This window comes from Hippopotamus amphibius, chromosome 10 (genome assembly GCF_030028045.1).
Source record: "Hippopotamus amphibius kiboko isolate mHipAmp2 chromosome 10, mHipAmp2.hap2, whole genome shotgun sequence".
Lineage (NCBI taxonomy): Eukaryota > Metazoa > Chordata > Mammalia > Artiodactyla > Hippopotamidae > Hippopotamus > Hippopotamus amphibius.
The window spans coordinates 99,058,454-99,084,061 of record NC_080195.1 but is presented as its reverse complement, the minus strand read 5'-3'; the positions used below and the strand labels follow the sequence as shown (position 1 = coordinate 99,084,061).

The window sequence follows — 25,608 nt, the reverse complement described above, 5'->3', positions numbered from 1 at the left end:
TCACAATTGGTGAAACCTAATGACAGTTCATGTAGCTATCATATTTATGCCAGTCTACCAGAGAAAGGGAAATCTAAAGAAGTGGGAGATGGGTGAGAGGAGAAACTGCTGTTGGGGGTGGACCATCAAAACAAGAGTGACAGGTAAGACCTCCTTAGACACAGGAGCAGTGCATGGGTATGAAGCTGGAAACCACCTGGCCTTTGAGCTCTGCCCCACCATCAAAAAGCTCTGGGAACTTCGACTCCGGCTCTGTGATTACCTTGGTTTCCTCATATGAAAAAAAATATATCGTTGAATTCATCACTTTCCGAATCTATCAAAAATAATGTATGCAGAACAGGATGCTTGTGATGATAGATGTGGGTATATTTTTATAATATTAGTTAATAATCAAAGTGAAATAGCCATGTCCTCCATAAAATGGGTTTTTTCATGGAATAGTGAGAAGGTTGCACTAGGAATTGAGATACTTGGGTTTAGATCCCAGTTCTGCTACTCAGTAACTTTGAATGTATTAGTCAGGGTGGGTATCACAGTTTGCTCAGCTGTCCATGGGGGTAGTAATCCCATCTTGAAGGTTGATGTGGGTATGAAATGAGCTAACAGCTGTGTAAAGGCCATAGGCATTGGTGCCGTTGATCTCATGCTATCAAGATGTCATAGCATGACACAATGCCGTCACAGTATGACTGTCCCAACCAGCTACAGCTGATTGAAACATCCCAGCCTTACAAGTCATCACTTGAAGACCACATAGGTTCTCCCCCAAATCAGCATTTCAAACAACTTCTGCTCCATTGAACTGTAGGTCAGTCCATGCATAGACGTGAATTCAGTCTTCTTAGGGGAGAGCACAGCAGTGAAGTATGTCCTCTGGTGCCATCTATGTTTTTAAGTACATTCTTTTTCTCAGGGTCTGAATAACAATGACCTGTTTCCTGAACACTTTCCTGCTGCTCTGGCTCCTATGTAATTTCCTGCTTGACAAATAGTCTGGCAAAAAAAAAAAAAAAGGAAATTCATAACTAGTCTTTCCTTTCCTGCGGCTTTCTGGTTCAGAAAAATGTTATCGTGTTTGATAGCTTCAGGGCAATAGAGTGAACTGGGTTTACGAACATGCCTTTGAGGCATTTTGTGGGAAGGTTTCTCCTGACAGTATTGTTTCTTGGCCATACTCACCTTTCACACCTTGTTTTGTTTGAGGCTTGTCTTGTATGAAGAAGATAACTGAGGCCATTGTGAAGTGATGCCTTTGTATACCTGGTGGCAGTGGTCAGACTGTAATGTGCTTAAGACTAGCCTGAGATCAGATGTATTATGCTCAGTGAAATAAGTCAGATAAAGACAGATACTGTATGATATCACTTATATGTGGAATCTAAAGAAACACAACAAACTAGTGAATGTAACAAAAAGGAAGCAGACTCACAGATATAGAGAACAAACTAGTGGTTCCCAATGGGGAGAGGGAAGGGAGGGAGGGCAATATAGGGGTAGGGGAGTAAGAGGTATTATGTATAAAATTAGCTGCAAGGATGTATTGTACAACACAGGGAATATGGCCAATATTTTATAATAACTATAAATGAAGTATAACCTTTAAAAACTGTGACTCACTATACCATACACTTGTAATGTACATAATATTGTACATCAGCAGTACTTTAAATTTTTTAAAAACTTGCCTGGGGGTCACGTTTTAAACGTGCAGATTCTGTTTCCCCAGCTCTGAGTGGAACCAGACATTATGCATTTCAGCAAGCTCTCAGGGGATGCCCACATGGCAAGATTATAGGTAACAGGATTCAAAGCGAAAGAACTACAGAGACGTCCATCCAACTTCCCCTGGTTTTATGGATGAAAAACGCAAGGCTTAGGGAGTTTCAGAGACCATGATGACGTTGAGTATAATGAACAGCGTGGCAGTTATATGCTAAGCTGTGAATCAGACATGCAGAGACTGTGATTGGAAAATTAAATCTAATCTCATAGTCCTGGTGGGGGCAAAATGCCTAGAATGGGTGACAGCAGATTTATAGTAAAGCTTCTTGATAGGGAAAAAGTTACATCCCTTTTATAAATGCGTCCAATGCAGCTGTGGCAGTTGCAGGGGGTAGCATGGAGGAGAGTGCATTGTACAGAGGTGTAATCCTCAGTCCTTTCAGATGCATAAGTAATTATTTATTAAAATAAGAGAATTGATCATGTGGGACTCTCCTGTTAGACCAGGTTGATAGGAAATATCCATTTTGGGAAGAGGCTGCAGATAAATATGTGTTTTTCCCTCAGGAACCAGAAGAATCAGAAAAAAGGGGGAAAATTGAACCCAACTGGGTTCAATTCTATACAAAAGAAAAACCAGCAAGCCTTGGCATGTTCACCAGCCTCCAAATCAGACCTTTAATAGCCGTGTTTCACAGGGGAAAAGACTGAGGTTGGACCTCTTCTCTATGAAGGACGCTTCCTCCCTGCCCCAAATGTGTTTAAAGGATGGAAAAGGTAGTTCAGTAATTACAACTTGAAGCTTGTAGAAGAGCCAATTTAATGTTTATAAACTTTATTTTCTTGAAACCTAAAATGTGGCAGTGAACCTTTTAGAAGGAGTTTGGCTAGTGGATTAATAATTAAGCTCATTAGGGCTTCCTAGGTGGCCCAATGGTTAAGAATCCGCCTGATAATGCAGGGGACACTGGTTCGATCCCTGCTCCAGGAAGATCCCACATGCCGTGGAGCAACTAAGCCCATGTGCCACAACTATTGAGCCTGTGCTTTGGAGCCCTTGAGCCACAACTGTTGAGCCCGTGTGCTGCACCTACTGAAGCCCACGTGCCTAGAGCCTGTGCTCTGCAACAAGAGAAGCCACGGACGGCAATGAGGAGCCCACACACCGCAACTAAGAATAGCCCCCGCTCACTGCAACTAGAGAAAGCCCAGGTGCAGCAACGAAGACCCAACACAGCCAATAAGTAAATAAATAAGTAAATGAATAAATAAATTTATTTTTAAAAAAAGAAGCTCATTAGATGAATTATCTAGGATTCATCTGCTTCCTATTCAGTGGTCCTTTTATGAGACCATTTATCTCAAAATGAATTATCATGGAAGTCTACTGCTTCTACAGAAACAAAATATGTTAGTCATTTGAAGAAGAAATCACTACTGGGGATCTCCTTTGATGTTATTTCCTTTAAAATATTTTAAATATTTTCAATGATAACTGATGAGATCTTTTGTTTTGTTTTTCTTGTTTACTGTAAGTATGCCTGATATACAGCCTCAAAACATTTTTAAAAGGGCAACATACAGTGGGGTTCATTGTATGTTTAATATTTGAAATTAAACATCTTTTTATTGTTTAAGCTGTAAGTTAAATATTACCATCATTAAATTCAGTTAAATATTTCCACTTTTAGCTGCAAGGTTCAGTGTTATAGAAGATACTTGGGTGTTATAGAAGATACCTGACTACAGAAATAAGATAACTGCTGCAATTTGGGGCAGTAACAATTAGTTTTTAGGAAAATAAAGAGTCTTGAGGGGGAAATGTGCCTAGTCTTTTCGTTTAATACAGCAGTCAGCAAATGTAGATGCTTAAAAGTTTTGAAATCTCAATATATGCCATCGAAGCATCGTAATAAACTATTAAATTAATTCAGATAAAAAGGTAATCTATCAGTGTCACCGGCACAGTAGAAGTGTGGTTTCTGTGTGATTAGCCTGGCCACAAAATTCAAAGATAAAGCCCTACTCAGAATGAACAGTGAAATGATCTTATTTGGCTCTGAATTTCTTTTTTTATTGTAAGAGGAATTGCCTGGTGCCAATTGTGTTAACAGTTGGTAAAATCCTGAGCCCTTAATAATGTCAAGAAGTAGTGGCCGTCTTAGACATTTTACGATCACAAAATTGAATCCTACTCCAGCTAGCGGTAATCCATCATTTCCATCCTCTTTTCGTCCCTTAAACACCACACTGGCTTCATAGTTCCAAGTGAGATGACCAGAGGTGGTTGTTTCTAAACCTCCTATGTGAAATTGAGATAGAAAGTGGATTTCTGCTTCAGTATCAAAAGTTTTTTTAAAGCTTAAGTGCTTTTCACTCTGCCAAAAATGTAATGTTTCTTGAATATTTTGTTCTTTCATTTTCTGAAAATGAATATAATAAACCAGGAAAATTAACCACCACGGGGCTCTACATTTTAGCGGCCATTTGGAGGAACCTTCCTGCCAACAGTAGAAGAGATAAAAGAGAAAACCATGACTTGCTGCAATCTTAAATGCCGTGCCTATTTTATGAAGCACAGATGTAAGATTTTCCACTGTGATAGTTCCTTACACTTTTTTTACTGCCATGGTTGAGATAAGTACAGGACTCCCCCCAGCTCCCGTGCCTGGGAAATGCCTATTTGAGGGGACAAAAGCAGTAACCGTTCCATGGGGCTCATGGTGTTTAGGTCAGCTTACAACCCTGTAAATGTGGAAGACATTATGCAACAGTCATGGTTCTAATGCCTGGTTTCTCCATTTACTCTGTAAATGAGCAGTCCAGTGATGAGAGTAGGAGTGAGCCTGGAAGGTAGGAGTTAAATCAGGGAGGTTGGTGTTCTGTAGCCCAGGACTTGGATTTCAGCACTGATAATTACTGGCCTTGCAATCTTGAAGAGATCCATTCGCCTCTCCCGGCCTCAGTTTCCTGTTCTGTAAACATAATGATGCCTGCCTCAAAAAGTTATTGAGAAGAGAGTCGTAGAGGAGGGGGCATTGGAGCTGGGCTCGAAAGAGTTCATTATAGTTTATATAAGCAGAGATGGGCTTCCCAGGTAGCAGGAACAGAGAGCAAAGGTGTCCTGAGGGAAATGCATGGTCCCATGGAGTAATCCAGACCATTCAGATGTGGTATTATGATTCTGACACCAATTCCAATGTGTGGTGTTCTCCCCACACCACCAAGCGATTCTCCAGTGTTAGCTGAGTATCCTACAATTCAACCGCGACCCCCCGGCCACCAGTCTCAAGTCTGAATTGTCACCTTGGCTTCTGATGACCAGCTGTGAAGCAGAGACTCCAGCCACCTCCTCCTCGGGTTCTATTACTTTCCTAGAATGGCTCACAGAACACAGAAAAATGTTTTCCTTACTCAATTATAAAAGGATATAACTCAGAAACAGGAGATGGAAGAGGAGGACAGGGCAGGGTATGTGGGAAGGATCTCAGAGCTCTCCCCCCCCCCCCCCAGCCCGCTAGACTCCCACATGTCCGCATCGTGTGTTCACCAATCCTGAAGCTCTCTGAACCTATTCTTTTTTTTAACATGTTTTTTAAATGTTTACTTTCTAATTATTGTGAGTATATAGTACAGCTTGAGTTTTTATGTTGACCATGTATTCAGCAGCCTTGCTAAATTCACTTATTAATTTTTTTCTTCCCTTTTTTTATTGAGGTATACTTGATTTATAATATTATATGTTTCAGGTGTACGACATAGTGATTCACAATTTTTGAAGCTTATACTCCATTTATAGTTATTATAAAATGTTGGCTCTATTCCCTGTGCTGTACAATATATCCCTGTAGCTTATCTATTTCATGCCTAGTAGTTTGTACCTCTTAATCCCCTACCCCTATCTTGTCCCTCCCCTCTCCCCACTGGAAGCCACTAGTTTGTTCTCTTTATCTCTGAGTCTGTTTCTTTTTTGTTATATTCATTAGTTTATTTTTCGGATTCCAAATATAAGTAATATCATACAGTATTTGTCTTTCCCTTTCTGACTTATTTCACTTAGCATAGTACTCTGTAGGTCCATCCATGTTGTTCCAAGTGGCAAGATCTCATTCTGTTTTATGGCCGAGTAATATTCTATTGTACATATGCAGACCACATCTTTGTTATCAATTTATTTTTTGATGGATGCTTAGGTTACTTCCATATCTTGGCTGTTGTAAATAACATGAACCCTGTTCTTTGGGTTTTTTACAGAGACTTCATTGCGTAGGCATGTTTGATTAAATCATTGGCCATTGGTGGTGAGGCTGAAAGTTCTAACTCTAATCATATTGTTCGTTCCCCTGGTGACCAGCCCCCATCCTGAGGTGCCCCGGGGGCTTTTCAGAAGTCACCTCATTAATGTAACAAGACACTGTTATAGGTCTCATCACCTGGGAAGTTCCAAGGGTTTTAGTACCTCTGTACCTATGAAGACCAAATAAATATTTCTTATTGTAAATCACAATATCACAGATGTATACATCAAAGAGCTGCGAGCCTCATGGCTAAAAAGGTGAGGTGGGCCCAGATCCCAGACGGCCTTTAACATTTGGCAAAGGAGTTTGGGATTAAGTCATTAGAAAATGAAAAGCCATTGAAATGGGGCAAAGCCATTCCATATATCAGGAAAAGATCTGGGAAACAGAAGGATAAAAATTAGAGTAAGGAGAGCACTGAGGAGACTGTTATCACAATTATCCAGGGAAAAAGTAATGATGGCTTGGGGTGGGGGAGCGGGGGGAGAGTGAGAAATGAATAAGAGAGAATCCAAAAATGGAATTTAAAAGGAGTTGTCGGTAATTCAAGGATGGGACACAGTAATATAGAGTCAAAGATGGTTCTGAAGGTTTCAAGCCTGTGGCTGGGAAAATAGTTCTGCCATGATCAGAAAATGGGAAGGCAGGAGGGACAGTGAGGGGCCTTGAGCTCAGTTTTGTATATGCTAGGTTCATGGAAGATCAGTTAATAGTTCCAGCAGGGCTTACCTGGTGGCACAGTGGTTAAGAATCCGCCTGCCAATGCAGGAGACACGGGTTCGAGCCCTGGTCTGGGAAGATCCCACATGCCACAGAGCAACTAAGCCCGTGTGCCACAACTACTGAGCCTGCACTCCAGAGCGTGTGAGCCACAGCTACTGAGCTCACATGCCACAACTACAGAAACCCATGCGCCTAGAGCCCATGCTCCGCAACGAGAAGCCACTGCAATGTGCCTGTGCACCGCAATGAAGAGTAGCCCCCGCTCTTTGCAGCTAGAGAAGCCCACCTAGCAGCAACAAAGACCCAACACAGTCAATAAATTAATTCATTAATTGAAAAAATAGTTCCAGCAAACTCTTAGAAATGTGTAAACTAGAGTGGGAGGGAGAAGTCAGAGCTGGGGAAATACATTCATCCGAAAGTCAAGGGTCCTTCGAGTTTCAGGAGTGGATGGAATTTCCAAATAAAGAATTGAAGAAAGAGATGGAAAGGGATGCAAGAAGAACATAATAGAGACTAAGAGATTAGAAAAAAGGAGCAGAGTTACTCAGAGAAATCACAGGAAACAAGCTCACAACTGTGTACGCAAGACAAAGAGAAAACGTTTCCAGGTGGAGGAAGAGGTTAAGCGATGGTAAATGCCGCAATGCCACAAAGACACCAGGAACCACTTGGCCCCCGGGGTGTGGTGGGGCGTGGGGGAAGGCCAAGGTGGGTCCCTCACAAGATGGACATGTAAGCACCAACAGTTATTCCAGAAGATCCTCTCTTTATTTTAACTACTTAACAGTCATAAGCATAAGAGTTATATAAAAGACCCATTTAATTTATTGAAATAGACATTGACTAAGTTATTAGCCATTACCTCTGACTCTGTAAGACATGAAAAAATTGTGAGACATGTAATGTGGGCCTTTCATCTGTATGGGAAAGGTCATTGCAAGCATCAAATATTGAATTTTAGAATGGTACCACAGCGAATAGATGCATAACTCAAATTAGACTTCAAGAGGACTGATTTGCTTGAGATTTTATCATTTAAAATATCTTGCAATAAAACTGACCCCATAAAAGGACAGTAATCTCATACTTTAATGCTAGTCTGTCAAATTGTTTTAATAGATACATTTGAACAGAATTTGAATTTTTCAGATACATTGTTTTGTGAATTTGGAAGAGAATGTGAAGGATGATAGTAAGATGTCACAAATCAAATTTAAATCCTGATTTCACTTTTTTCATTTTCTACATCAATAATACTAGCCAATGATTGGTTTGAAATATATAATACAGTAAACTCTTGACAGAGGTATGATTGGAACACGGGAAATTCTGATTAATATTATTGTTAGTATCACATATGCTATTTATAAGTCTCTAAGGTTAAAAATATGTCACAGAAAAACCTGGTGAATCTTTGGCTACATGCTAGGAGAGTCACGAATCTTGTGATATTCTGTTTTTAAAACTGCAGTTGCGCTCGATACAGGGTTATGTTCCAAGTTCTTTTTTCTGGTAAAAATGCATTTTAATAATGACATGTATAATTTGGGAATTTTCACTGGTCTACAAGAACTTCAGATAGGTTGATTATGTTCCATGAGGTTGATTTTGTTTCGTCAGTTTTAAAAAGCGGTAAATGATAGTATTTTTTGAAGCGAGACGCAGCAGAGGAGAAAGGCAGGATATTTGGTTTGAGAGCCCATGAGAATCCCACAGGAGAGGAGGGTGGAGCAGAGCTTCGTGTCTGCAAGGCTACAACTGGCCGGACAAGGGCCTCTTTCTTTGTTGCCTCAGAACATATATCCTGCAGCACCTGGGCGCCTTTGAGAAAGACAGATTTTTTTCATGGCACGACAATGAGAACTGTTCAAGAATGGAGCAGGCAGGCGGCCCGTCATTTAGGCTTTCCTCGTCCTTACGCGTGTTCATGGGAAGACGAGGGATTCACTGGACATGTCCATCGGCTTGAAAGAAACTGCACCTTGTGTACTGTGGCCACTCCACTGCAAACACCCCACCAAAGCGTGCTCTCCGTTCCCCCGTGATCAGGGAATGGCCGCTGAGGGGAGTAGTGCAGCGGGTCAGGGCATCAGCCTGGGTCTAAGCCATTCTCCCTGGGCTCGAATCCCACCTTGGGTATTGCTAGCTATGATTTTGTGTAAGTGGCTTAAGTACCGTGAGCCTCAGTTTTCACATCTGTAGAATGGAGGTGATGATGGTACCCGTTTCGTGGCTGTAAATAAGATCATGCATGTGAAACGGTTACAGTCATGCTTGGCAGACAGCAAATGGCAGCCTCTGCTGCTGCTTCTGTTGTGATTGTTGCTGTTACTCACCAAAGTCATGGCTTTGTTTTGTTTAGATGAGCTGCTGCAGAAAGAGCAGAACTACTCGGATGATGTCTTGGCCAACATGATCAGTGAACCAAGGATCAGTTACGGCAATGATGCTCTCATGCCGTCTTTGACTGAAACCAAAACCACTGTGGAGCTTCTTCCCGTGAATGGAGAGTTCAGCCTGGACGAACTCCAGCCCTGGCATCCTTTTGGGGTCGACTCTGTGCCCGCCAACACAGAAAACGAAGGTAAGAAGCCCAGGAGGGAACCAGAACAGTCTGGTGTATATAATCTCTCTCGTGTTCTTAAGGGGTGACTTTTGATATGAATTTTTAAAATTGCTTTCTCACTGAGAGGGATTTTGTTGCTTCTGGAATGAAAGCATAGTATTCAATTAGTGTGTATGAGACAGTGGCCCAGAATGCCCACCTTTGAAGAAAACAGACATGTGATAACATTATGGAAATCACAGTTCACTCAGTGGAGAGAGGAATTTTGATGGTGCCTGTGTAAATGGAGGTTTGAAAGGCACCAAAAAAGTCTTTATTGCTTATTTATTGTAGTGCATTAAATTTCAGAGTGCATTAAATGTTAAAGGAAAAGAGAGAACCACTTATGAAATGTAATTTTGCCTGAGTTACACAATTTTGTGTTTAGAAAGTTAAATATAAGGCAGCTGTCAAATTTAAGAATTTAGAAAGCACATGGATCTAAACGGTTTTTCCTGTGATAATTCAGAAAAGCAAGATTTTCTCTGTCAACAGATTTGCACAATGGATTATGTACTTTCTTTCACAGGGATTTCTTAGCAGAAATTTTCAAATGATATCTGTTTAGGGGACAGAATTGTTTAGTTCTTATTGCGTATCATTTTACATGTTCAGAAGTATACAATTTTGAAGATAAGAAGAACACCTTGATTTCGAGATACTAAAAGTTTGTTTTTCAGGAACACATAGGATGTTATCTGTGATTTTTTTTGTTAAAGTAGCAACTTTTGATGGTAATGTTTGTAATAGGGATCTTGTAGTATGGATACCTCAAAATACAATCACTTACTCCTCAGACTAAATATGAATCCAATATGAGACCTTAAGTGTGCTGGAGAAGCTTTTATTTTTTAAGAACCATTGCAGAAAATCTTTATATAGGCTGTTTTCATAAGTGAGTAATCACTGCAGATTTGTTTCTTTAATTTGGGAAAGGTACACTTTAGTGATAATGTCAGATACAAACAGCAGTGTGATATATGAGTCGAGTGACTTCCTTATTAAATTGTGTTATTACTAGAATGCTAGCCGTGTCATTGTTTTGAAAAATAGATACATTTTGGTCATTTAAAATCCTCATCAGTCAGTCTCTAATGAGAATTGTTTGCGAAAAATCTCTAATCTCATTTTGTAAATTGAACACATACAAGATTTCCTCTTCTTTTAGGATACTGGGTTGTTTGACTAAGAAATAGGTAACATGTCTGAGGTCTGACAAACTTTGTTTGGTAGAAAATTGCATTTCTTTAATGTCCCTTTTATACCAAATAATGTTAGGTGTGTAGTTTGTCATTTATGCCCAACTTTTAGCTTTTTATGGAAAAATTTAAATACATAGATTATTCTCTATTTTTATTAAAATTGCCTCTGCCTTTGAGAACTTACGCATCTCCAATGGGCTTCTAAAATTATAATTTATGAAGAATTGCTTATAATTTTAGACCTTTTCACTTGTCTTTTAAATATGTATTTTCCATAAATGAAATGTTCGCATTTAATATTTTCCATTATTTATTGAATTTGGAAAAGTAGGATAAAACATACTTTAGAGTTTACCTAAATCATTTTTATGAACACACACACAACGGAAATAATAGAGACTACAAGTTGTAATTTCTTTATGGTAAAGTTTATGGAAAGAAATTTAGAAAGCTAACAACGTAAACGAAATTAGCAGCAGAGTGAAATTAATTTACAGACATTAATGTGGATGTTTGTTGTAATATTTGGTACTTCCTTTAGAAATGTGGACTGCACAGACTTTAGTGAAGATAAAAGACACTCCAGGGGACTCCCTGGCGGTCCAGTGGTTAGGACTCGATGCTTTCACTGCCATGGCCTGAGTTCGATCCTTGATTGGGGAACTAAGATCCTGCAAGGCAAGCCGTGAGGCCAAAAAAAAAAAGTCACTCCATCCCTGCTTATATTAAGTCTTCACATGTAGTGAATACAGTGAAATGCAATGCTTGGTACCACGTAGCACAATCGAGAATAGCAAAACATTATAAATATCCGAGAAGGTGTTGCGTTTCCTGAATTTCACAGTTTCCCTTTCTCTATCAAATCTTGAGAGCTTAACTGCTTTGTATATGAGTATCAGCCTCAGTGTCTTTTAATGAGGTAAATTTAACTTTGCATTTATCATATTAAAAGTATAAATAATAGTGACAGGTAAATGTCTGGCCCTATATGTCCTAAACATTCTATCTGAACTTTATATGTATTCATGTGTGTGTGTGTGTGTGTGTGTGATCTCCACTAAATATTATATGCATTCTATTTAAGCATGCTTCTTATGCTAAAATTTTTAAATAGTAGCCAAACTGGTCAAGTTAAAAAAACTGGAAAAAAATGGGAAGAATACTGACTCTTCCTTTTATGTGGAAATATAGGAAGGAACAGTTTCATTTCACTAAAGCTGCTTCCTGAAATCCCACCCCTGATGCCATTGTCAGCACTCTCACTGTTTTCCTGTTCTTCTGCCCCTTAACAATTCCCCCAAATCAAACAAGAAACAAAGAAGTGTTGGTACAAGTTAGGAAGCGAACTGTGATTTTTTTTTTTTTTCTCTCTCCTTCCCTTGCCACATAATCCAAAGAAATAAAACTGGGTTTAACTATCCTGGGTCTCCCCAAAGTGATCAGTTTTTGGAAGGTCAAGATCACAAACAATTTGGAGATACCCCAGACCAGCAGTGAACTAAACACACTCCCCAGGGCCCTTGAGTATTGCCAAGTTGGATGCCCAGTTGGACAAAGTCTGTGACTGAATGCCTCTGGACCGCTGACCAAGATACAGCTGTCACATTGCCTAGGCCTCATCAAGAGAGCCAGTATTTTTGTTAAATAAGGATGTTTTGATAAACAGCAAAATCTTATGTAAGAGTATTGGAGGCAATAATATTTAAGATCTCAGGGCTTGAGTTCTGGTTTTCACCATCATCAGACCAACACTCCTTTGATAACGTTTTGAAAAGTCACCTTAACGATGAATCTTAAAGTAAAACAAATTGACTAAGTTTAGGGGGAGTCCATATAATGGATGTCATTTATAGTCAGTTTCAACAAGTGTTCAGGCTTGGCAACCAGTGGAAACGACGGCAGTCAGGTGTTTGACCCACAACAGCAGTCAGGTATTTGCCCCCTTATGGGTGTGATAAATACAGATGCAGACTGATACGGGGGCCCTGAATTAAAGGTTTTCTTTCTCCGTATTATCCAGTGATGAGCTCCAGGAAGATCTACAGGAGGACTGTGTAGAAATGATTTGTGTTTACATATAAAGCTGAGTACGGTTTTGGACTCACATAATCATAAATACACAAATGTCCAGCAGGAATTTGGGAAGCTGTGTAGGGTGCAGGACAATTTTTATTTGTGTGGGATTGCCCTGTGCACGCCATCTAGCATCTCGGTCCTCAGCCACTAAAAGCCAATAATGTCCTCCCTCCTTCTCCCATCATAGTGACAACCAAAAACACCTCCACATTCCCCACCATCCCACACTACAGAATGATGTGCATCAGAGTTTAAATTCCAGCACTGCTGTGTGATTTGGGGCAAGTCACAGAGCCTGCCGGGCTCTTTCCTAGTCTGTAAAATAAAGTTGAAAATAATTGCCAACTCAGAGACAGGGTGCGAGCAGTAAACAGGATGGTATGAAAAACTCTTAGCAAAGTGCCTAGAATATAATAAAGGTTCAGTGGTAGTTTTGGGTTTTGTTTAAAAAAAAAGAACCAGCTCATCTCAGAGAGTCACCCTGTGACCCAAACAGTATATCCTTAAAATTAATGAATATAACAAGCCGTGTAATAGTCCTAAAATCTTACCCTTTCTCCCCATCTTCCTCTTCTCCCTCTCCCTAGAGCTTTCTTCCTTGTTAATCTTACAGACATGTGCTTGCACACAGAGCTACTGAAAATATCTAAAATTCTCAAAGGATTTCCTTTCATTGTTCATGCAGTCCTTATCATCTCAGAGCTTCAAATGCTTACCAAAAATTTGTTGTTTTCCTCAAGAACAATCAGTCAAGTCCACAGAGAGGCTCAGACACCCAGGCATTCTGTTAATTTATGTTGAAAATATAAGTGTATCACAAACACAGTTTTCCCATATTTTAGGCTCTTTGACCAGCTGCGATTTGCCTTCAGGGATTTTTATTCTGTGGTTTTTCTGAGCCACAAAACTGAAATGGCTAAACTGAAGTGAAGCTGTTGTTTATAAAACGGTTGTTCTCATGGCTCGTGAAATCATCTGGCTGAAAGCTTTTGTGTTGATAGCATTTGTGTTTGTTCTGCATTTTCATGACTGCCTGACCAGGCCAGCCAGAAGATCAGGAGAAATGCAGCGGCCACCAGAAAGTCTTTGTGGCCAGCAGTCAGCTTGTCTGTGTATAATACGTACACAAAATACTATAATATTCTTCAAGAGGCACAACAAGTCCTTGTCAGACTGTATTTGTATGATTGCATCGTGAAGTGGCCCTCTGGTACATTTTCACTTAGCATTTTAAAGCAGCAGTGAACAAAGCACTTTTTTTTTAAGGTTTTTTTTTTTAACTTTTTATTTTATTTTGGAGTACAGTTGATAAACAATGTTGTGTTAGTTTCAGGTATACAGCAAAGTGATTCAGTTATACATACACATGTGTCTATTCTTTTTCAAATTGTTTTCCTAATTAGGTTGTTACAGAATATTGAGCAGAGTTCCCCTTGCTATACAGTAGGTCCTTGTTGGTAATCCATTTTAAATATAGCAGTGTGCACTTGTCAATCCCAAACTCCCTAACTATCCCTCCTCCCTTCCCTCCTCCCCTGGTAACCATAAGTTTCTGGACAAAGCACTTTAAATTGGGGAAATTGAGATTAAATAATGTCTTTTATCGAACCTACAAGCCAGACCTTTTCAGGCCCCTCTTATCTACTGTAAATCTGGTTTCCTGCTGATTCCTCCATCACCTCAGGCCTGATCTGATGAGGACGGGAGTTTGTGCTGGGCAGCATTTAGCTTAGAATTGGTCTATTACGAGGAGCACCAGAGCTAACAAACTCAGAAACCCTAGAGTTTCCATCATTCTGTTTCTCTGTTTTTTTATAGGGGACTATTTGATTCAGAGCTGCTGAAGGCAGTGGAATAACACATTTCTGCCCAAGTTTTATTTGAACTCTTTAAGATAATCTGTTTCTTATGTTTAATTTACTAAACAGCCAAAGTAACATATTTTGAACACTATATTGAAGCTACTTTCTGGTTCTCGAGTAATGGTCCATTTGAAAAATTAGAAAGTATTTATTTTGGTTTGGGAAGTGAGGCACTCCTTGTCTTGTCAATATATACTCTTTTCTTTGCAGTGATGTACTTATCTTTTTAAAAATGTATTGATATCTGATTGCTGAACACAAGAGTTACTTATTTTTTGAATGTTTATTCATATTAAATCAGCCTCACACTGTTAAAGCAGAATAAGGTTTAACTCACTAAAACTATTGTTTATCTTCCTAAAAAACAGAAAAAGTTTTATTGATGTTTTCAAATCGTACATGCACCTTGAAACAGAAAGGCAGAAAAACTTATAGGAATGATCTCCTTACCCAGAATAAACTAATGATAGCTTTTTATGGTAATATCTTTCACGCTTTTTTCTGTGCACATTTGGTGTGTTTCCATATTCTGTTGAGTAATTATGGAATAGGGCTTTATCATTTGTAAGGGTCTTTGGGGTATTGTGTGCACATTTGAACCCTGGAAAAACCCAGCTTCCTTGTGACAAAACTGAGGCTCAGAAAGAGTGAGGTTTGGCCAAGAGCACAGAGAAAACTTAAGTGGTAGCATTAAAATGAACCCTGAGACTGACTACCAACACCTTCAGCCCAAATTTAAACCACAAACTCAACTGCTTTCCCCTGAGTCTAATACAGTTTCTAACAATTTAACCATTGAAGGTAATCATAGTTACTTTGTTGCTCTGTGAGTTTGCTTTGGTACATTCTTACCTTCAACTGAAGCACCATTTGGGGCTCTTGTCATCAGGAAGTTGTCAAAAAGTAAAATAATCCTTCAGTTAACACCAGTTTATAAGGAGTAATAAAGTTCCTCCGTCTACATTGTTGCAGATCGGAAAAAGGATGAAATACAGAGAAACAGTAGTGTTCAAATGTATTTGTGAGTTGCAGAAGGAAGTATGTCTTCATCTGATACATGAATAGAGTGTTAGTCATCCTTAAAATAACTGTCGAAGATTTCATAAATAGGATATTTAACAAATGCAGTTGTATAGTATTTGAGTTTATGAAGTGGATTTTTAAAATTTTGGTTCCACATTACAATTAGAGGATAACAGTTATTATTTCTGTTTTACTTATGAAGAAACAGCCTCAGACTGTTCATTTGCCCCAAGCTGCTTGCATTGTAAATGCTGGGTTTAGATGCCTCTGCCAGCCCTCCTTTTCTCCTCTACCTGTGCTGCCTGGCTGAATGATAAAGAACCAAACCACCTTTTTCTTTTGATGCATCCAAACGTCTTGGTATTCTCAGCAACATTATTTGCTGAAGAAATGCTACCGCTTTCTTCTGCCTCAGTGTTCCTGCTAACGTGTGGCATTCAGAATCGACTTTGGCTTGTAATCCCATCTTTGAATGCCGGGGCTGTGTGCATCAGTAAACTGTATGATCTTATTGAAATTACGGATCCAAATGCCATCCCATCGAGCACGCCTTCTCTTCCCGTGAACACCTCTGCGCACTTTTCCTTACCTTCTTACTTTTATATTTCCCAGACCTTACCCGAGAGGCTTTCTCCCTCCCTCCTGGCTTCACGGGCCCCTCGTCCATTATTTATCCTAAAAGCTTTGTTTCTTTCCCTTGCCTGTTTCTTCAAAGACCAGGGTAAGTTCAAGTTAATATTTTCTGAGAATCAGAAGCACTTTGGCGGTACCAGCTAATGGTCAACAACAGTGGGCTCTGTTGTGCTGCCCGCAGTGTTTTCTTTGGGTCAGACCCAGAATACTCACAAAGGAAAAATTGTGAAATTGACAACTATGAAAGGAAATATTCCCACTTCACACATTTCAACTGTATCTATTAAATAGAAAGCAGTCTTTAAAAATACAGAGAAAGGGGGAGAATCTTTCTGGTTTACCTCTTCCACCCTCCAACTGGGAACAAATTTGATTCGCTAAATGGCAGATTATGTGGTGAAACTTTCCTCTCCTGATAAATTCCTATTTGCATTTCCCCTGGGGATTTCACAGAGTCCTTTTGTAGTTAATTAACTGTAAAATAAAATAAGATTGGACAGTTGTAAAAGGAGGTATCTTTAAGATTTTCCACCGGGCTGGGTATAATGTATTTTATTTCTAATCAAAAGCCAAAAGACTATCTCTAAACTCGCTGAGAGGAAAAGCCACACTCCCCAGCCTCTCTTCTTTGATGTTGCCTCGTATCCTGGTGAGTGCTTTTGTTAGAAAACTAAGGAGTAGGATTGGCACATCAATAACGATAAGCCTTTTGAAGTGGTACCCCTCCCATCCTTGATGCTCAGGATTAACTCACTGTGGTTCTTTTCTAGCTGCTCCTATTTTTATAACTTGTGTACTGCACATGCTTCTCCCTGCGCTGTGTTCAGGAGCCACGACTTACCATCTTGATTTGTCTTGTTTGCTTTCCGTGTATCTTGCTTCCTGTGCCCAGTCGAGCCTGTTGATGCCCGCCCTGCTGCCGACCGAGGACTGACCACTCGACCAGGTATAACCCGGTTCCCCTCCGCCCCTCCGCATCTCACACGTGGCGTAGACGCAGCCCCTTTCTTCGGGGTTAGCCTCTCTGAATTGCAAATACGGAGAAGCAGGAATTGAAATGACCTTGGAAACCAAACTTTTTAAAACTCCTCTTTGCTTTTCCTCACACTTCATTTCCCAAGTTCCTAATCAGGTGATCTGTTTTTTTTCTTTCTGAGCATTCCTTTTGAAACAATAAAAAGGAGCCCTCCAACGTTTGGTTGTTTTCTTTTAATTTTTTTTTAAGTGAAGAGGGTTCTAGAGAGCCTATCTGTCCTCAAAGATGGAAACCTACACAGATGCAGGCTCTAGCTGGTGGTGACCTGGTTACTGCTGGCAACATCTCATTCTTCCTTTCTTGTTTGGTATCCAGATGGTCTGTTTCTAACTGAACTGGGATCAAACATCAATCAGTTCCTCAAGTAGACGCGACTTCCTAAAAATATCAGAATTGGAATATCTTTAAAGCCCAGAAATATTTCCATTTTATCTTTTGTGGATTGTATATACTTAATGAGTGGCTAGAACACAACAGATGTACATGCCTAATTTTCCACACAAGTCTTTTTTTTTTTAATATACTACTTAGAATTCCCGTTAATACCGATATGAACACTTCTTTTTTTGTAGTTCCCCGAGCATTAAGAAGAAACATATTTTCACCTTTGTTCTGTATTGAGCCTATGTCTCAAACTTAGTTTTAAGAATAATATCACGTACAACAAAAGCACATGTATGCCTGGTTTTGACCTCGTGCACAACCTCACCCAACTGCTAAGTACCCATTGTTTTCAATGAATCAAAATGAGAAGTTACTGAATTGACAAATCTATATATATTCCGGGGATATGTTACTCCCAACAGTGCACACCTTCCCATAAATGTTTTCTTCTGCATCCTTGTAATGCCCCCATGCAGTAATCTAGCAACAGGATATTAACCTCATATGGAGATGTTACTGCAAGGAGATCAACCTTTGCTCCCAGGTTGAGATGCAGTCAGCAATGGAGCTAGGAGCAGCCCCTGCCCCTCTTTGTGCCACTGCCGGCTCAGGTTACATCTGCCTCCAACTACAGTCATTGATGAGAAATTCAGCATCTGCCTTGTGGCATCTTCATGCCTCTACAGTGTAATTAACAGGGCAGCAGGGACAGTGGAGTGACACATCTTGACAGCCGGTCTCCTTGATTTTATGACTCTCTTTCTGTAGGGCTTTTCAGAGGAATTTAATTTATAGTAAGTCAGACACAGCTTCAGCTCTCCTAACATCTTCCTTATTGCCAGTGTCACACACAAGCTCACTGGTGGGGCCCAAGGCTGAGGGTCCGTTCCATTCTAAGTGCAACTGAGACCAGCTTAGGTTGGTCTTTTGCCTTGGGCCTTTTTGTTCATGGCACTTCCTACTTTATTTTTATAGGAAGAGGTGCTTCTCATCTAGAAGCATAAAATGTGAATTAGAAGTGCTCATTCAACCAGTTTTATAAGTTGCTACATAGGGCACACTGGGCCATTATGTTCCTATTAAAATACCCAGGAAGAGGTAACACCACTGGAGTAGGGTTTTTTTTTCCTTTTTAAAAAAATCTAACCTGAAAAGGACTTTTCCATACATTCTTAAACAAAAGCAAGTTGTTTTAAGAGGATGGCTAGAGGTAAGAAGCCCTTTCTAAAGTCTTTGTTGTAACGGTAGCAGCAGCACATTTTGATATTTCACAAAGACTCTCCAACTGCTTTGGAGGGTCGAAACAAATTAAGTAATAAGGTCCCTGTTCTTAGAAGCTTGAACAGAAGGACCACACTCTGTATATTTAGAAAGCTGAGATGAAATTAGAAAGGCTCGGAAATACAAAGTCACGTGCAGTGTAAACCACCTCGTGATGTTAGTTTGTGATGTGAGCGGACAGGGCATTAACCCGGGGGTGTGTTCATCAGGGCACTTGCTGAAGATGAGCTTCAAGATAGGTTTTGAAAGGTTCTGGGCCCATCTGTTGGCGAAGGAGAAGGGAATGTTCTATACAGATGAGAGAATGGCGTGGGCCAAGCTTCCTTTCTTACACTGCTGTGAGGCTTGGGTTCCCCCAGTAGAAGAGGGCCATGGATAGGAAAGAATGCTCAGATAGGAAGTGAGGGAGATTCTAGCTAAGGGAGGTTTATGACTAACTCTATTTGCTGCCTATGCATTGAGACACACACATGCTCTATATTTTTGTGCTTGTAGCGAGTCTTTCGAACATTTGGACCAGTTTCCCCCTGTGTTTTCTGGCATTAGTTTCGGTTCTTCAACACACTTTATGAGACCACATGCTTGAGTCTAATGTGCTCAATTATATCATTAGATTTTCCAAACTTAGAAACCCTTTCCAGAATTGTCACATCATGCCATTCAATTGACGGCATTGTTTTTTGAATAATGACTGCTATCACTCTGAAACAAGTAAAGAAAGGGCTATTGTATAATCACAACTGAGGAAAATGACTTCTCCTTGACTTCCATATCTGAAATACCAGGGCACAGTAACTTCTAGAACGTAGTGTCAAGGAGGGAACACCATAATATCAGTGGTGATTTCCAGGGACGGTGACCATTACAGCTACTCCCCTAGGCTTATTTCCAGAGAGAAATAGACTCTGAAGGACACGTTACACCGTTTGACCAGAATAAAGAAGACAAATACAGGCATACCTTGTTTTCCTGCTCTTCACACATGCTGCCTTTTTTACAGACTGAAGGTTTGTGGCAACCCTGAAGTGAGCAAGAATATTGGCACCATTTTCCCAACAGCATTTGCTCACTTCATGTCTCTGTCACATTTTGGTGTTTCTCACAGTATTTCAAACCTCTGTATTATTATTATATTATAGTGATCTGTGATAGTTATTCTTGATATTAATATTGCAAGAGGATTACAGCTCGCTGAAGGCTTAGATGATGGTTAACATTTTTTAGCAATGAAGTATTTTTAATTAAGGTACAGAAATAGACTACAGTATAGTGCAAACATAGCTTTTTTATATGCACTGGGAAACCAAAAAAATTGTATGACTCGTTTTATTGCAGTATTCACTTTACTGGGATGGTCTGGAACTAAACCTGCAATATCTCTGAAGTATGTCTGTCCATTAGCAGGCTCCTTGCAGGGTGGAAAGCTTACCCTTTCCACTATAATTTTAACCACCCTCTCCAGTCCTAATAAAGGAAACCAGATCCTTTGAGAAAGGTTTCCTGAAGGACGTGCTTCCCTTCTTCAAATGAACAGCAGGCTCTTCTCACTCACCATGACTTACTGAACGAGAGTTTGGTGTCAGAGCTTAGAGTGAAATCAGGATAACTTGAAACATGCATCTGGTAAACCTGTAAGCGAAGGTCCCTGTGATTTATTTAAATCTTTTCATCATATATCACTATATGCAGTTTCAGATTATTATCAATGACATTTCCCTGGTGCAAGCTTATTAATTTTTTCCCCTTTTAATGAGATTTGCTTAATGTATAGAAAGGCTTTTCAGTGAATGACTATACCTGCTGTACAAAAATGAACTAGTGAGAGCTCTTTCTGCTGAGAGTCCTGCAAACTATTGTGCTACAATTAATTATCTATTGTTCTGACTTACTACGTGAATTTGAAATTTTTTTGACCATTAAGAGTCCTCATGGTATCCTTTCAGAAAGAGTGTGGGTTTTTTAAATTTTGAATGGAGAGCTCATTCTGTACCTTTTCTTTCATGTGACTATTTGATCCCACAAATCTAGAAGGAAACAGAGCTTTCTTAAAATCTCAGAAATATAATTTTAATTATTGCATTGTCAGATCCTGACGAGAGAAAGAGGGTAAGGTATAAAGAAATCACTTTGGTTCTAAAAGGACCTCAGCTTTAAAAAGGTTTGTAGAAAGATAAAAATATACAACTAATGAGAAATAAAAAAGCATTAGGGGCTTCCTAGGTGGCGCAGTGGTTAAGAATCCACCTGCCAATGCAGGGGACACGGGTTCGATCCCTGCTCCGGGAAGATCCCACATGCCGCGGAGCAACTAAGCCCATGAGCCACAACTACTGAGCCTGTGCTTTAGAGCCCGTGAGCCACAACTGTTGAGCCCCTGTGCTGCAACTACTGAGGCCCATGCACCTGGAGCCCGTGCTCTGCAACAAGAGAAGCCACGGCAATGAGGAGCCTGCGCACCACAGCGAAGAGTAGCCCCCACTAACCGCAACTAAAAAGAAAACCCCCGCACAGCAAAAAACACCCAACACAGCCAATAAAATAAATAAATAAATAACTTTATAAAAAAAAAAAAGCGTTAGTGTCACAGCTCAATTAAAATTTGTATCAGGAAGATTAGAGGTCAGAATAAGATGAAACTAATTAGAAAATGCTGATCATTTTCTAGCATTTTATAAATAAGAGTAGAGAGCCCTGCAGCTCTTGGAATGGGGTTAGGGATCAGGGCGCAGTCAGTGAGTAGACCAGTTAAAAGATGGGAGAGAAAGGGAAACTGTCCCACTTTGATTGTGCCTCTGTCTTTCACGTGTATGTTAAGGAGAATGGTCTTTTGTTACAGGAAATTAAAGTCCAAGACAGATGAAGAGCCCTTTGTAATAGCTATGTATGGCTATGTAATAAATAACCCCATAACTTAGCAGCTTAAAAACAAACATTTATCTCCTTATAATTACTGTAATGCTAAAGATTTCAAGCGTGGTTTAGCTGGGTGCTTCAGGCTCAGGGTCTCTCAGAAGGTTGCAATCAAGACACATCTACCACAGCTGCAATCATCTGAGGGCTTGAAGTTTGGCTGGGGCTGGTGGGTCTTTTTCCAAAATGGTTTGCTCACATGGCTCTTGGCAGGAGACCTCAGTACCTCACCAAGTGAACTCCTTTACTAGAGCTGCTTGACTGTCCTCACAACATGGCAGCTGGCTTTCCCCAGACCGAGTGATCCAAGAGAGAGAGCACGAAGGAAGCTGCCTGTATGACCCAGTCTCGGAAGTCATACACCATCACTTTTGCCATTTTGTATCATTGGAAGCGAGTCACTGTATCAGGTCTACACCCAAGGAAAGGGAATTAAGCCCCACCCCTTGATGGGAGGAGTATCCAAAATTTGTGGATCTGTTTTTAAATGACCACACTTCTCTACTCAAGGCCAGGTCCCTATGATCCAGTTCTCATGGGCTAGGAGAACTTGAGGGCAAGATCCTAGAACCGCTTTCTCTGATCTGTGTGGACTAGGAAGAGCTGGGAAGATAGGGATAAAAAAAAACGTAGTTCTGACAAGCAGAAGGGAGAGAAGACAGCGTCACAGTCCACCAGCTGGGTTGAAATTGTCATTGCTCTGGGGTCCATTTTCAAATAGGTTATTAAATGGAAGCTTTTTGAGCAATTGACCAATAATCAGTGATATGTCACAACCAGCATGGGTTCCCTGGATCTTGTCAAATTATCCTCTTTTCTCTTTGTATAGACTGTGCTGTTAGACTGGCATGTTATATGCTGTGGACATTGCTTTTCACTTTAAGCAGGGTGTGTGACAAGGTTCAGAGCACCATATAGACAAGATTGTAAGAGTGATAGACCAAAAGCAGGAAATTAGGTCCCATGGGAGCTGAAGGACCTTGGTAACGTGTAGCCCAAGTAAGACAAGAATCAGCAGGAACATGACACCTCTCCTTGGGTATCTGACCTGTTTAAGGATATAATGCAGGAGGGAGAGTCAGGCTTGCTCTGTGTTGAACAAAGAGAGGAAGTTATAAGGAAACTGATTTTGGCTTAGTGTAAGAAAGGCCATTCTAGTAGACAAAGTTGTCCGAAAATGAAGGAAACTGATACATTCCTCTCTGTTCAAGCAGAGCTGAGAGTTTACTCCGAGGTGGGAACACCAGGATGATTTTAGAAGCCGTTCTCATCTTAAAATTCTGACTTTTTGATATGTAAATGCTACAACGTGGGAATGATATTTATACTTCGTACTTTCACTTTCCATTTTAAACATTACTTTGAGTTTTGATTTTAAGCTTCAAATTACAATCTGAAAAATGAAATCCATTATAATGATTAGTGTAAGAATCATATAGCAATTTATAGAGAAGAGTTAGTACGTTAGAAATTCTTAGTCCCACAGAAGCATTTTTCAGAAGTTATGTACTGCAGTTCTTTATTCAGCAGATGAACCAATTACATTCTGTATCTATAGCTAAATCACTTAACTAAATAAATGATATGATTTTTACAGTGCTTCACTGCTTAGATGCATGAACATTATTTGTAACTGGAACCAAGTCCCAAAGTAGCGGTTTTGTTCTGCCAGGTAATTAATGCTCATTTTTAAAGGCTTTTATTATTTTTTCTGAAGGAATAAGAGCACATGGAAAAGACTTATAATAGGCTAACAATAAGCCCCTAAACCAAGCCAGCACATTCTAGGAACAAATCCTTGCCAGCTTCCCTACCAGCATTTAACTTCTGGTTTTTCCCATTAAAAAAAAAAAAATTATAGCATGTGTTTAAATGCAGTGGAAGCTTGAAGTTCAGATTTCTTTAATCTTTAATTTCTTTTTGTTTAAAATAGATAGTGGTTAAGGATTTAAATATAGGGTGTCATTTTTCTTGAAGAAAGTCATTAAGCTATTTTCCTCTAACTTCAGGCTTAGAGGGAAGTTTCTGGTAGGCTTTGTATTGTAATGTTATTGTTTATAGATAAAACAATGGACTGGCCTGCGTGTTTTGATTATGGTACAATGCTTGTGGTATCATGCAGGTTCCGGGTTGACAAATATCAAGACAGAAGAGGTCTCTGAAGTGAAGATGGATGCAGAGTTCCGACATGATTCAGGATATGAAGTTCATCATCAAAAGTTGGTATGTGACCTAACCTACCTCTTCCAGCCACTCTGTCTTGCCAAATGACTCTTGTTCCTCCTATGTCAGAAATCCAGTTAAGGAAAAGATTAAGACAAAAATAGAACACTTGTCTATAGAATCATCGTGAAAACATTGAAGAAAAGAAAAAGAGGCTCATTATATAGTAGTTCTTTAGGTCTAGAAAAAAACTAAGCCCATGCAGGGCTTAAAGTGAAATTAATTTGTATTCTAGCAGCCATTTTAATTAACTTCCTATTTTCTAGGAAATCAGATTTATGATAGGTCTGTATAAAGGATCAAAATCTCAGATAAACATGTGCAAACACTACTTGGGTTCACAGAACAGCTTTTATGGCCGTTGGTTTAATTTCACATTTGTAGCTCTCCCCCTGGGCTTGGTCGCCTCTCCCTCACCCCTCCTTCCTGTCTCCTCCCCACGTTTTAAATTCTCACCAGGATTGGGATGCTTGGGACTCTCTGAAGAAGGTGGGTAGAGGGGGTGGGTGAGCTAGACTCCATTATGTTCCCAGCAGTGCTGTTCAGCAGAAGGCTTGGGCGAGAAAGCGGCTTCCTTTTCAGACAAAATCACCCTTTCCCCCCACCACCAAATGTTAGAATTGCAGTAAATCAAAAAGCACCTGTCTCCTTTAAGGTTACATAAAAACCTTCACCAAAAGCTTCAGACAGCTCAATCCTACATTGTGTTAGAGGTTCCTCCCATCTTAAGAGTAAGCCCAGTAAGTGGCTTAAATTAATAAAGAAGGCAATTCTGTTGTATATTCAGTAATGAACAAAAGTGGTAATAAAATTCTGAAAGCACTAATAATACTAGAGAAGGACTCTCTCAGGCACTTATTTGTTTTTGGTTGTGTGTGTGTATACATGTGTTTTTCCCTTTCAAGGGGAACCTGTCTTTCCACTGTTCACAAATAAAATTTATAAATCCAAGTATTAAACTCCAACAGAAATGCCCATAAATTACAGTGTATGCCTCTTTTCACTCTAAACAATTGAGGCAAATCCAAAACTTTCTTGGGATTCAGATTTGCATTTTAACCCCCATCATCTTTTTTGGTAAAAACACACTGAACTTTCTGAAGCATAGTTTCATTGGCAAGTTAACCCAGTGTCAGTTATTATAGAATCAGGAGCACTCTTGATCTGGCTGACACTGAAGAGGTTAATGAAAACCTGGGGAATCTGCTGAGGAGTTGGGAGCTGGTAGGGCAGAGAGCTGCAGATGAGTGTGTGGATTTGTGTTTTCTGGTGCCTGTGTCATAAAAGCCCATCTCCGCAATTGCACTAACTCCTGTAATGCGACAGTGACTAATGGGAGCAGCGGCAGTGAAGAGAATCAGCTCCCTCTACTGAACTAGTTGATAAGATAATGTACTATAATTAGTGCAGTGAATATTACAAAATAACAGTATTTTCTTAAAGACATAGGAATATGTCCAGGCTTGCGTTCATTTTTGATTACCTCATACTTGTATCATTAGCTAATTAATGATTTGCTTTTTATAAATATGTTGAGTGAGCATATTTGTTTAGAAAGGGTCATAATGAAGAACATTCTCATTTTGTTGCAGATATACCGTGACTGAAACTCTTTTCGAGATTT

General features: G+C 39.8%; 1 protein-coding gene across 6 annotated transcripts in view; it reads left to right on the top strand.

Moving 5' to 3' along the window:
* APP (amyloid beta precursor protein) overlaps window positions 1-25,608 on the top strand; it is a 272,596-nt gene that overhangs the window by 235,511 nt on the left and 11,477 nt on the right. For 3 of the 6 annotated variants that reach the window (XM_057696995.1, XM_057696997.1, XM_057696992.1), the window contains 3 exons: window positions 9,112-9,333; window positions 17,043-17,096; window positions 23,884-23,984. In XM_057696995.1, the coding sequence (XP_057552978.1) occupies window positions 9,112-9,333; window positions 17,043-17,096; window positions 23,884-23,984 (377 nt within the window). The remainder of the gene's footprint in view (window positions 1-9,111; window positions 9,334-17,042; window positions 17,097-23,883; window positions 23,985-25,608) is intronic. The other 3 variants (XM_057696998.1, XM_057696996.1, XM_057696993.1) reach the window with 1 other exon arrangement.